Source organism: Aquila chrysaetos, unplaced genomic scaffold (assembly GCF_900496995.4).
Source record: "Aquila chrysaetos chrysaetos unplaced genomic scaffold, bAquChr1.4, whole genome shotgun sequence".
Classification (NCBI taxonomy): domain Eukaryota; kingdom Metazoa; phylum Chordata; class Aves; order Accipitriformes; family Accipitridae; genus Aquila; species Aquila chrysaetos.
Genome location: NW_024470410.1, coordinates 21,164 through 31,535, shown reverse-complemented (window position 1 = coordinate 31,535; position 10,372 = coordinate 21,164). Strand labels below are relative to the sequence as shown.

At 70.0% G+C, this 10,372-nt stretch overlaps 2 protein-coding genes across 8 annotated transcripts; one reads left to right on the top strand and one right to left on the bottom strand.

Annotated features, from left to right (window-relative positions):
• Positions 1-645: 645 nt before the first annotated feature.
• Positions 646-2,595, top strand: CHURC1 (churchill domain containing 1). Of its 2 annotated transcripts, none has more exons than XM_030007023.1 (5): positions 646-778; positions 866-1,001; positions 1,455-1,525; positions 2,119-2,216; positions 2,345-2,595. In XM_030007023.1, exons 1-4 carry the CDS (start codon positions 740-742, stop codon positions 2,209-2,211), a joined length of 339 nt encoding a protein of 112 aa, XP_029862883.1. In that variant the 5' UTR covers positions 646-739; the 3' UTR covers positions 2,212-2,216; positions 2,345-2,595. The 2 variants fall into 2 exon arrangements, with proteins under 2 accessions (XP_029862883.1, XP_029862884.1); XM_030007024.1 differs by having other exon boundaries at positions 2,119-2,220.
• A 587-nt stretch (positions 2,596-3,182) lies between these two features.
• LOC115338446 (glutathione peroxidase 2-like) lies at positions 3,183-8,704 on the bottom strand. Of its 6 annotated transcripts, none has more exons than XM_030007012.1 (9): positions 8,482-8,704; positions 6,942-7,002; positions 6,737-6,797; positions 6,548-6,625; positions 6,367-6,456; positions 5,766-5,831; positions 5,451-5,669; positions 3,806-3,976; positions 3,183-3,713 (listed from the first exon to the last, which is right to left on the bottom strand). In XM_030007012.1, exons 1-9 carry the CDS (start codon positions 8,603-8,605, stop codon positions 3,363-3,365), a joined length of 1,221 nt encoding a protein of 406 aa, XP_029862872.1. In that variant the 5' UTR covers positions 8,606-8,704; the 3' UTR covers positions 3,183-3,362. The 6 variants fall into 6 exon arrangements, with proteins under 6 accessions (XP_029862872.1, XP_029862873.1, XP_029862874.1 ...); XM_030007013.1 differs by lacking the exon at positions 8,482-8,704 and adding an exon at positions 7,220-7,329; XM_030007014.1 differs by lacking the exon at positions 8,482-8,704 and adding an exon at positions 7,158-7,182.
• Between the last annotated feature and the right edge of the window lie 1,668 nt (positions 8,705-10,372).

Here is a 10,372-nt window from a genome sequence, read left to right as displayed (position 1 = left end):
TAGCCCTGGGGGTCCCCCAGCTAGTTCCCAGGCACTCCTGCCTAGCCCTGGGGGTCCCTCCACTAGTTGCAGGCACCCGCCAGCCAGACCTGGGTGTCCTCAGTAGCCCTGGGTGTCTCCCAGCTAGCCCCAGGCACTCCTGGCTAGACCTGGGGGTCACCCCACTAGCCACAGGCACCCGCCAGCCAGCCCTGGGTGTCCCCAGTAGCCCTGGGGGTCCCCCCACTAGTCCCAGGCACCCACCAGCCAGCCCTGGGTGTCCCCTTGCTAGTCTCAGGCACCCACCAGCTATTGCCAGGTATCCCCCAACTAGCCCCAGGTACCCCTAGCTAACCCTAGACGCCCCCAGCTAGCCCAAGCACCCCCACAATCAGTCCTGCTTGCCCCCAGCCAGCCCCAAGACCTCCCCAACTCCACGCTGGCTGCCCATACCCCACCGGGGGGGGCTGCAGGGGGGGCTGCAGGGGCCGGCTCCGAGCCGCTCACCGGGCCATCCCGCCTCACCCGAGGGGGTCAGCCCGGGGTGGGGGCGGAGGAGACCCGGGGGTCCCACAGCCCGGCCCGCCTCACCTTAACTCTGCCCTCTCCCCCCCCAAGCCCCGCCCATATAGACGCTCACCACCCTCAAGCCCCGCCCACAAGGCGGGGTCATCGGCGCCGCAAACCACGCCCACCCAACGCTAAGCCACGCCCCCCCCGGCCGGTGGAAGTCTCGCGAGATCTGTAGGGCGGCGGCGGGATGTGCGGGGGCTGCGTCGGCACCGAGTACCCGGAGCGGGTAGGCCTGGACCGGGCCGGTGGGTGGGCCGGGCCGGGCCCGTTTAACGTTACCGGCCCCGGTGCCAGCTCTGTGCTGCCGCCTTAGGGCACTACCTGCCTGGAGGGCGGCTCTTTCCTCCTGAATTTCGTCGGGTGCGCGCAGTGCGGCCGCCGGGACTTCGTGCTGCTCGGCAACCGGGCCGCCGGCCTGCACGGCGGGGACGAGATCGTCACCTACGACCGTGCGACGGGGGACGGGGTTTGGGGGGGGGGGGGCTGGGGGTGTGGGGGGGGTCTGGGGCTCGGGGTGGGAGGGGGGGTGCGAGGCCTGAGGGAGGGTTAATTTGGGGAGGGAAGATTTGGGGGATCGATACTCGGAGGGGGGGTGATTGATGCTCTTGGGGGGCAGGGGGTGGGGAGGTGATGCTCGGGGGGGATCCCGAGGCTTGGGGAGGGGGGGGGGGTGTCATGGAGCTGATGGTCCTTAAGGGGGATTGGGTGGGGGGGTTGATGCTCTTGGGACCCACCTCGGGGACTGGGGGGGGGGTGTCAGTGCCCCAGGGGATGAGGGCAGGGACAGAGGGCGGGGGCTTGTCCCCAAGGCACTGAGGGGATTGGGGAGGGGGGGGGGGATACCCCCTGGGAGCAGCCGGGTCCCCTCAGCCCCTTAACCGACTGTCCTCTCTCCTCCACAGACCTGTGCAAGAACTGCCACCACCTGATCGCGCGCCACGAGTACACCTTCAGCGTGGTGGACGACTACCAGGTGTGCCACGGGGAGCGGCTTGTCCCCCCGCAGCCCCTCTCCCGACTCCGGAGGCATCCTAAGCCGAGCCCTGGGCTCTTCCTCCGCCACCGGGTTTCCACAGCCGCCCTGCCGTGGGCCACCCTGCTCATTCCCGCCTGCCCTGGCAGCCGCAGGAGGGAGCCAGGCGGCTTCGGAGGCGAGCTGTGGTGCCAGGCTCGAAGATATCAGAGCCGTATCCCTGTGCTCGGGGCTTCCTGGAGCTCTCTGGCACTAGTCCCTGCTTTGTGGCAGGGGGTAGCCCTGCTCACCTCTCGCCTCCCACACAGTCCCTGCGTGGGAATGTCAGTGCGTGGCCCAGAGTGGTAAAACGTGGCTGCGTGGTGGAGCCCTCCTCCCTGGCACATTTCCTATTCAGCAGCTAAATGCTGGAAAATGGGCTCAGGGGAGCCAGTGGGGCTCGTCCTGGGGGACGAAACGAGATCCCCCCCAGGTCTGATTGCAATCGAGGATCGGGTGCCGGCTCCGGCTCGGGTTTCCCTGGCTGTGCCCGGAGTGGGGCTGTGGCAGAACACGGCTATGGCAGTCCCCCCCCCTCTTTTGTCCCACCACAGGAGTACACCATGCTGTGCCTGCTCTGCGGCCGGGCCGAGGATTCCATCAGCATCCTGCCCGACGACCCCCGCCAGATGACCCCGCTCTTCTAAAGGCGGTTTGTATCCTTCCTTCCCGCTCCCCACTGCGCAGAGCCGCGGCACCAGGAGATCCCTGGATCCCTGGCACGGGGATCCCTGGGAACAGTGCAGTCCCTTAACGTGATTCTCTTCTCCAAACCTCCAGCCTGGATGTGGCAGACGCCCGATGCTGGATGCTCCCCCGTGCCCGGCGGTGGCTCAGCTGTGCCCACTGCCCTGCAGCTCCAACTCCGGCTGCAGGAACGGGGTGTAGCACCACGGCCCGAGCCCCCCTTGTGCTGAAGACGTGAAGGGGGCCCAGCATGTTGTCACCCCGAAAAGGGGTCCAAAAAAATGCCCGCCCCATCCTGCCTCAGGAGCCCACGTGTGTGGGGGCAATAAATGTGACGTGTTACAGCTCGGTGGTGCAGGCGGGAGTGCTTTGGGGGTGGGCTTCACCCCCCTGGACTCCCCGTGGCTGATGAAGGGTGTTTGGGCCCAATGCAGGGATCAGGGGGGGCTTTTCCCTTCCCGGGAGCCTGTGGGATTCCTCTCCCTGTAGCGGATCTGGCCCTTCCCTGCATCCCAGCGCCCGCTTTGCTCACCAGCGCTCTCCCAAACCCTGCTGAGAAGTGACTTAATTATTTTTGCTGCCCCAGGGGCTACGTGGGAGCTCGTGTGGGGTCACTGCACCCCCCCTTCCGCCCCAGGGCCCATTTCCCTGGGGGGTGTAACCCAGCCCTGCCCCCCCCAGGGGATGCATGTTCCTGGGGCGGGAGGGAGCCGTGGCGAGCCACGGCTGCCAAAATCACTCCCCTGGGGTGACAGTGCCGCTGTTGGCACCCAGCCCCAGCAACACCCACGGGGAGCTCGGCGCTGCCAGCTTGGCACCGCTGCATCCCTGCACCACCGTATCCTGGATCCGGCACCCCGAGGCTGCTTCCTCCTGCCTGCCCCACGGCTGGTCCCCCGGCACCCCCCCACAAACCACGCGGACGCGGGTATGCTCCCTCCGGCTCATTTATTGCCGCCAGCCCTTGCCACCCCGGTCGCCCCAGCCCTCTGCCCCCATCGAGCCCCCTCCCCACGGCAGTTTCGGAGGGGGCCGTCACCCGGCGGAGGGCTGGGGCTGTCCGGGAGGGGTGGCAGCCGGCCGGCGGGGGGGGGCGATGCCGGAGCCGGCCCTACTTGGCCAGCTTGAGGAGGCGCTGGATGTCGGGCTCCAGCTGGGCGGTGGGCACGCGGGGGCTGTAGCGCCGGAAAGGTTCCCCCTCGGGACCCACCAGGAACTTCTCAAAGTTCCAGGAGATGTCGGAGCGCCGCACCGGGCTCCAGGTGAGGAAGCGAGGTTCGGTCATCAGGTGTGCCGCCTCGTCGGCCGGCGCGGGCAGGTGAGCCTTCAGGTAGGCGAAGACGGGGTGGGTGTCCTGCCCGTTCACCTGGCACTTCTGGAAGAGGGTGAAGTTGGGCTCGAAGCCACCCCCCGGCCGCACGTGCTTCAGGCTGTTGAGGATCTCCTCGTTGGTGCCATTCTCCTGCGGCGGGGAAGGAAAAAGCCGGGGCCGTGCCGCATTTTCCCGCTCCTCACGCCCAGCGCCGGGCACCGCGGTGGCCCCCGGGGACTTACCTGGTAGCCAAATTGGTTGCAGGGGAAGCCCAGCACGACCAGCCGCCGGGGGTAGCGGGCTTGCAGCTGGTTGAGCTGGGTGTAATCCCGCACCGTGGTGCCTCAGAGGGACGCCACGTTCTCGATGAGGACCACGCGGCCCCGGAAGACGTTGAAGTCCACCTTCTCCCCCTGCAAGGAGGTGGCGTTCAGGTCGTAGAAGGACTTGGCGATGGGGACGGTCATGGCTGCGGGCGCGCGTCTGCCTTCCCCGCGCGCCCGTCGGCGCGCCTTAAGGGCTGTCCGGCACCCACGTGATGTGCCGGTTCCAAAGGTTTCCTCGCCCCGCCGTGACTTGGCAGAAACCGGAGCCGTCCCACCCGACCCACCCGCTGGCACCCACCCGAGGCGGGAAGGAAGAGGCAAGGCACGGGTGGCACGGGGCCAAGGCGATGCTCCTACCTGCCTCAATAATTCATGGCACGGTCTGGCGCGGCATGACTGCTCTTCCCCGTGCCCGCAAGCTGTGGGATGCCATGGGGCTCGGTGCCTCCAGCCTGGCACGGGCTGTCCCCGAGGGCTGGGAACAGCTGGGGGAGTCACGAAATAACGGGACTCCGGGAGCTGGGGCTGCAGAGGGTGCGATCCGGACCCAGGCGAAGCGGGGGAATGGGTGCCCCAGCGCATCTCCTTCCCCGGGGCTGCCTTGGCATCGCCCCCAGGGCCTCCTGCGCTTGCTGTCTGGTGCCTGCTGCCTTCCTCCCAGTGCCCACCAGTCCCAGTGCCCACCGGTCCCAGTGCCAGCATCCACCCTGGCACCCATCTCCTGTGGTACCCAGCATTGTCTTGGTACCCACCCATCCTGGTACCTGGCAACATCCTGGTACCCGGCAGCATCCTGGTACCCAGCAGCATCCCAGTACCCAGCAGCATCCCAGTGCCCACCACCACCCCAGTGCCCACCCATCCCAGTGCCCACCGCCATCCCGGCGCCCGCTGCCAAGCTGTTTGACCATGATGGCCATGTCCCTGCCGGGGCCAGCTCCTGAATCCCCGTGGAGCTGTTCCTACAGCCGGGGCCGAGCCGGCAGCCCCACCGGGTAGCGGTGACGGACACGGTGCCCCACGGACCCGTCCCCCCCAAGCCTGGAAAGGGGACACCGTGCCGGCAGCCCCGGAGCAGCCTCAATTATTGATAACCGCTCGGGTTGCGGTGGCCCAGCTCTGCCCGCGGCGCTCTGCCCCGCTCGCCCGGTGCCGGCGGCTGCCCCGCGGTGTCAGGGGCTCCGGTGGGGGCACGGCCGTCGTGGCACCATGCCACTGGCGTGGCACTGTCCCTGCAGCCCCCCCGCGGCAGCGCATGAGCCACTGGCCACCTCCAGCATCACCTTTATTCTGCAAACCGTGTGTGTGTGTGTGTGTGTGTGTGTGTAAACGTGGGGGGGGGGGGGGTCCCACGGGCACAGGGTGGGCACACAGCACCTGTGACACCCCCCCACCCCTGCCACCAAGGGGGAGCGCGGGTGTCAGGGTGGGGGGCACCCCTGCAATGCCTGCCAGGCCCCCGCCATCCCCGAAGGGGGGGGGTCCAGGGTCACCCCCCGCCACCAGGCACCCGCTGCCCCCCACCCCCCCCCTCCTCCACTACCCCAATCCCACACCCCGCCGTGCCCCCCCCCCAACACAGCCTGGGGGAGGGTGTGGGGGGGGTCAGGGGGGGTCCAGGCTTCAACACCAGCAGCCTTTGGGGCTGTCCTCGCTCCCCAGGGGCTGCTGCTCGTCCTCCTCCAGGCGGGCCAAGGCGGGGGCGCGGGGGGGGGCCCCGCAGCCCCTCCAGCTCCTTGCGGTGTGCCTGCAGCACCAGCTCCGTCAGCCGCGTGAAGGACTGCGGGAGAGGAGTGGTGGGTGGGGGGCGTGAGCCTGGGGGACCCCCCACCCTGGCCCCCCCCCCCACGTCCCATGTCATCGTCCCCCCCCGCACCTCCTTGATGTTGAGGTTGCTGCAGGCGCTGGTCTCGTAGAAATCCATCCCGTACTCCCTGGCCAGCTGCAGGGCGAGGGGCCGGCGGCGGCATCATCATAATTTGGGGGGGGGGGGTCACCAACCCCGGCCCCCCCCCGCCGGCATGTGCACAGTCAGGCACGGACAGACGGACAAGCTGTGCTGCCCGTGGTGGCACTGGGGGGGGGGGGGGGCTGGCGTAGGGGCATCCCCTGGGGGGCCGGACAGTGGGTCAGGGGTCCTGAGGGGGGGCACTGGGTGTTTTGGGGGGTCCCCGGCCATGCTGGAGGTGCAGGGGGGGCTGGGGGTCTTCGGGGGGGGGAACAGAGAGGCTTAGGAGCAGCCCTGGGGGTGCAAAGGTACCGTGGGGGGGTCCCTGGACTCACTGAGGGGTGCGGGAGCCTGGGGGGGGGGGGCTGGGGATGCTTGGGGTGCGGGGGGGGGTGTCCCTGGACACAGGCAGGGCTGCAGGAGGGTTGTTGGGGTCCCTGGGGAGTGCAAGGGGGGGCGTCCCTGGCCATCCTGGGGGTGCAGGGGGGGGCCCTGGCCCCCCCGGGGGCACACGCCAGCCCCCGCTCACCTGCAGCCCTTGCTCTTTGGCCACTTGCCTCTTGTGCTCCTCGTCCGCCTTGTTCCCGATGAGGATTTTCTGGACGCCGTCTGGCGCGTACTGGGGAGGAGGGGGCGGTGTGAGGACCCCCTCCCCACCCCGCCACGGAGTGGGGGACGGGACCCCCCCAGACCTCCCCGCACCCCCCGACCTCATCCACGTCGCTCGCCCACTTCACGATGTGCTGGTAGGAGCGCTCGCTGCCGATGTCGTACACCAGGAAGATGCCCTGCGGGAGAGGGGGGAGTTTACACCCCCATTTACACACACACACACGCACACCCCCGTGCCTCAGTTTCCCCTCTCCTGTGCACCAGGATGGGACCCCCCCGCCCCGTACCTGTGCCCGCCGGTAATACTGCTTGGTGATGGTCTGGTACCGCTCCTGGCCTGCCGTGTCCCTGCAGCCGGGGAGAGCGGGTCAGCGCTGCCACCCACGGCACGAGTTGGTCAGGCCTCAGCCCCCACCCGGGGGGGTGGGAGCAGGGTTCAGCCTCCCCCCCCCTCAAATTCCCCCCTCCCCAGGGCCCGGCACCGGCACTCACCAGATCTGTATCCGCACCTTAATGCCGTCCACTTCGATGGTCTTCATCTTGAAGTCGACGCCTGGGATGGGGAGCGGAGAGGTTACGGGGTGCCCCGGCGTGTCCCCCCCATCACGCGAGCCGCTGCCACCAGGGTCCCTCTGGTCCCCCCACCCTCTCCTGGCCCACCCCAAGCCCGGCCGTGCTGGCAAACCGGGTGCCAGGACTCGCCCGTGCCCAGAGCCGCAGCCCTGCCGTAGCCCGGTGCCCCGGTAGCAGCCCGGTGCCGGTGCTCGCACCCGGTCCCAGGCCTGGCAGGCGGCCCCGGTGCTGGGTCACTGCGCGGGTGCTGGCCCCGGTCCCGCTGCCGGGCGGGTGCTCCCGGTGCTCCCCGTGCCCCCGGTTTTGCCGTGCTGTGGCTCCCCAGTACCCCCCAGTTCCCCAGTGCCGCAGATCCCTGGTGCCCCTGGTTTTCCCGGTTCCCCGGTGCCGCAGCTGCCCGCTGCTCCCGGTTCCCCAGTGCCACAGCTACCCAGTGCCCTCGGTTTCCCAGTTCCCCGGTGCCACGGCTGCCCAGTGCCCTCATTTTCCCGGTTCCACAGCTCCCTGGTGCCCTGGTACCGCAGCTCCCCGGTGCCCACGGTTTCCCGGTGCTCCCCGTTCCCGGCTCCCCAGTGTGCCCCGCTTCCCCGGTGCCATGGCTCTCCGGTGCCCCGGTTTCCCAGTTCCCCTGTGCTGCGGCTGCCCGGTGCTCCCGGCTCCCCCATGCCCACGGTTTCCCGGTTCCCTGGTGCTGCAGCTGCCTGCTGTTCCCGGTTCCCCGGTGCCCACGGCTCCCTGGTTCCCCAGTGCCCGCTGTTTCCCTGTGCTCCCGGTTCCCGGGTGCCATGGCTCCCTGGTTTTCCTGTTCCCCAGTGCCCACGGTTTTCCATTTCCCTGGTGCTGCGGCTGCCCGGTGCTCCCGGTAACCCAGTGCCACGGCTCCCCAGTTCCCCGGTGCTCCCGGTTCCCCAGTGCCCACGGTTTTCCTGTTTCCCGGTGCCACTGCTCCCCGGTTCCCTCGGTTTCCCCGTTTCCCCGGTGCCACGGCTCCCCAGTTTCCCGTTTCCCTGGTGCCACGGCTCCCCAGTTCCACGGTGCTCCCGGTTCCCACGGTTTCCCATTTCCCCGGAGCCACGGCTCCCCACTCTCCCGGTTCCCCGGTTCCCACGGTTTTCCCGTTCCCCGGTGCCACTGCTCCCCGGTTCCCTCGGTTTCCCCATTTCCCCGGTGCCACGGCTCCCCAGTTTCCCGTTTCCCCGGTGCCACGGCTCCCCAGTTCCACGGTGCTCCCGGTTCCCTCGGTTTTCCCGTTTCCCCGGTGCCACTGCTCCCCGGTTCCCACGGTTTCCCGTTTCCCCGGTGCCCCCGGCTCCCCAGCCCTCCCGATTCCCCCGGTTTTCCCCTTCCCCTGTTCCCCCCGCTTTTTCCCGTTCCCCCCCCGCCCCCGCCAGCATCCTCCAGCTCCCCGCCGCTGCCGGGTGCTCCCCGTCGTCCCGCGGCGGTGCCGGTGCGGCGGTACCGATGGTGGAGATGTGGGCGGGGTGGAACTGGTTGTCGGTAAAACGGCAGAGCAGGCAGGTCTTGCCCACCCCCGAATCCCCCAGCAGCAACAACCGGAACAGCACGTCGTACTGCTTGGCCATGGCGGGCCGGGCCGGGCCGCGCCGGGGCCGCCGCTGCCGCCGTTACCGGGGGCGGGAGCGCTGCGCCGCCGCCGCCGCCGCCGGGCTGGCACCGGGGCGGGGCGGAGGGAGGGAGGGAGGGATGCTGTGGGGAGTGGGGAGGGGGGGACACGGGGGATGCTCCGGGGGAGGGGGCACGGACACGGGGGAGGGAGCACCGGGGATGCACCGGGGGATGCTCCGGAGCACCGGGAGGGGGACACGGGGGATGCTCCGGGGGAGGGGGCACGGACACGGGGGAGGGAGCACCGGGGATGCACCGGGGGATGCTCCGGAGCACCGGGAGGGGGACACGGGGGATGCTCCGGGGGAGGGGGCACGGACAACGGGGGAGGGAGCACCGGGGATGCACCGGGGGATGCTCCGGAGCACCGGGAGGGGGACACGGGGGATGCTCCGGGGGAGGGGGCACGGACACGGGGGAGGGAGCACCGGGGATGCACCGGGGGATGCTCCGGAGCACCGGGAGGGGGACACGGGGGATGCTCCGGGGATGCACCGGGGGATGCACCGGGGAAAGGGGGCGGGGGGGGGGGGGCACAGGGGATGCACCGGCGGGGAGGGGGACGGCAGGGGACACAGGTGGGGACACCGGGGGGATGTACTGCGGCACCGGGGGGGGACACGGGGGGTGCACTGGGGAACATGGGGAGGGGACGTCCGGGGAGGCACCAGGGACCCCCCCCAAGGAGAGAGCGGGGGACACGAGGGGGAACGGCCGGGGGGTGCGGCAGGGGACATCGGGGTGACACGGGGAGCTGCAACCGGGGAGCACCACGGGGGGGCCGGGGGGGGGCACCCAGGGGTGCACCAGGGGACACCGGGGGGTCCCGGGGCTGAGGGACCCGAGGCAGGGCAGTGGGTGCTGGGGTGCGGTGCTGGGCGCTGGGGTGCAGTGGTGCAGTGCTGGGGTGCAGTTTTGGGTCCTGGGGTGCAATGCTGAGCGCTGGGGTGCGGTGCTGGGCGCTGGGGTGCAGTGGTGCAGTGCTGGGGTGCAGTTTTGGGTCCTGGGGTGCAGTGCTGGGGTGCAATGGTGCAGTGCTGGGGTGCAGTTTTGGGTCCTGGGGTGCAGTGCTGGGGTGCAGTGGTGCAGTGCTGGGGTGCAGTTTTGGGTCCTGGGGCGCAATGCTGAGCACTGGGGTGCGGTGCTGGGTGCTGGGGTGCTGGGGTGCAGTGCTGGGGTGCAGTTTTGGGCGCTGGGGTGCAGCACGCGGCCGAGGAGGCTGCAGTGGGGCAGGCCGCGGCGGCACAGCACGGCAGAGCAGCGCACGGGGCAGCGTCGTGGCGAAGACGCCGCGTGGCGATGCAGCAGCGAGGCGGCACTGGCGCAGCGCCGCAGCGCCCGCGCGCCGCCATGCAGTGACGCCCTGGCGCGAGGCTGCGCCGCGGCACGCTGGCACGGCACCACGCGGCGTGGAGGGGACGACGCAGGGCCGTAGCGTGACAACACAACGCAGGGCGTCAGCGCAGCGATGCAGCGCTCCGGTATGATGATGCAGCACTGTAGCGTGATGATGCAACACAGCGCTCCCGCGTGATGATGCAGCGCTCCGGCACGATGACGCAGCGCTGTAGCGCGGTGATGCGACACAGCGCTCCGGCACGATGATGCAGCGCTGTAGCGTGATGATGCAACACAGCGCTCCCGCGTGATGATGCAGCGCTGCAGCGCAGTGATGCGACACAGCGCTCCGGCACGATGACGCAGCGCCGTAGCACGATGATGCA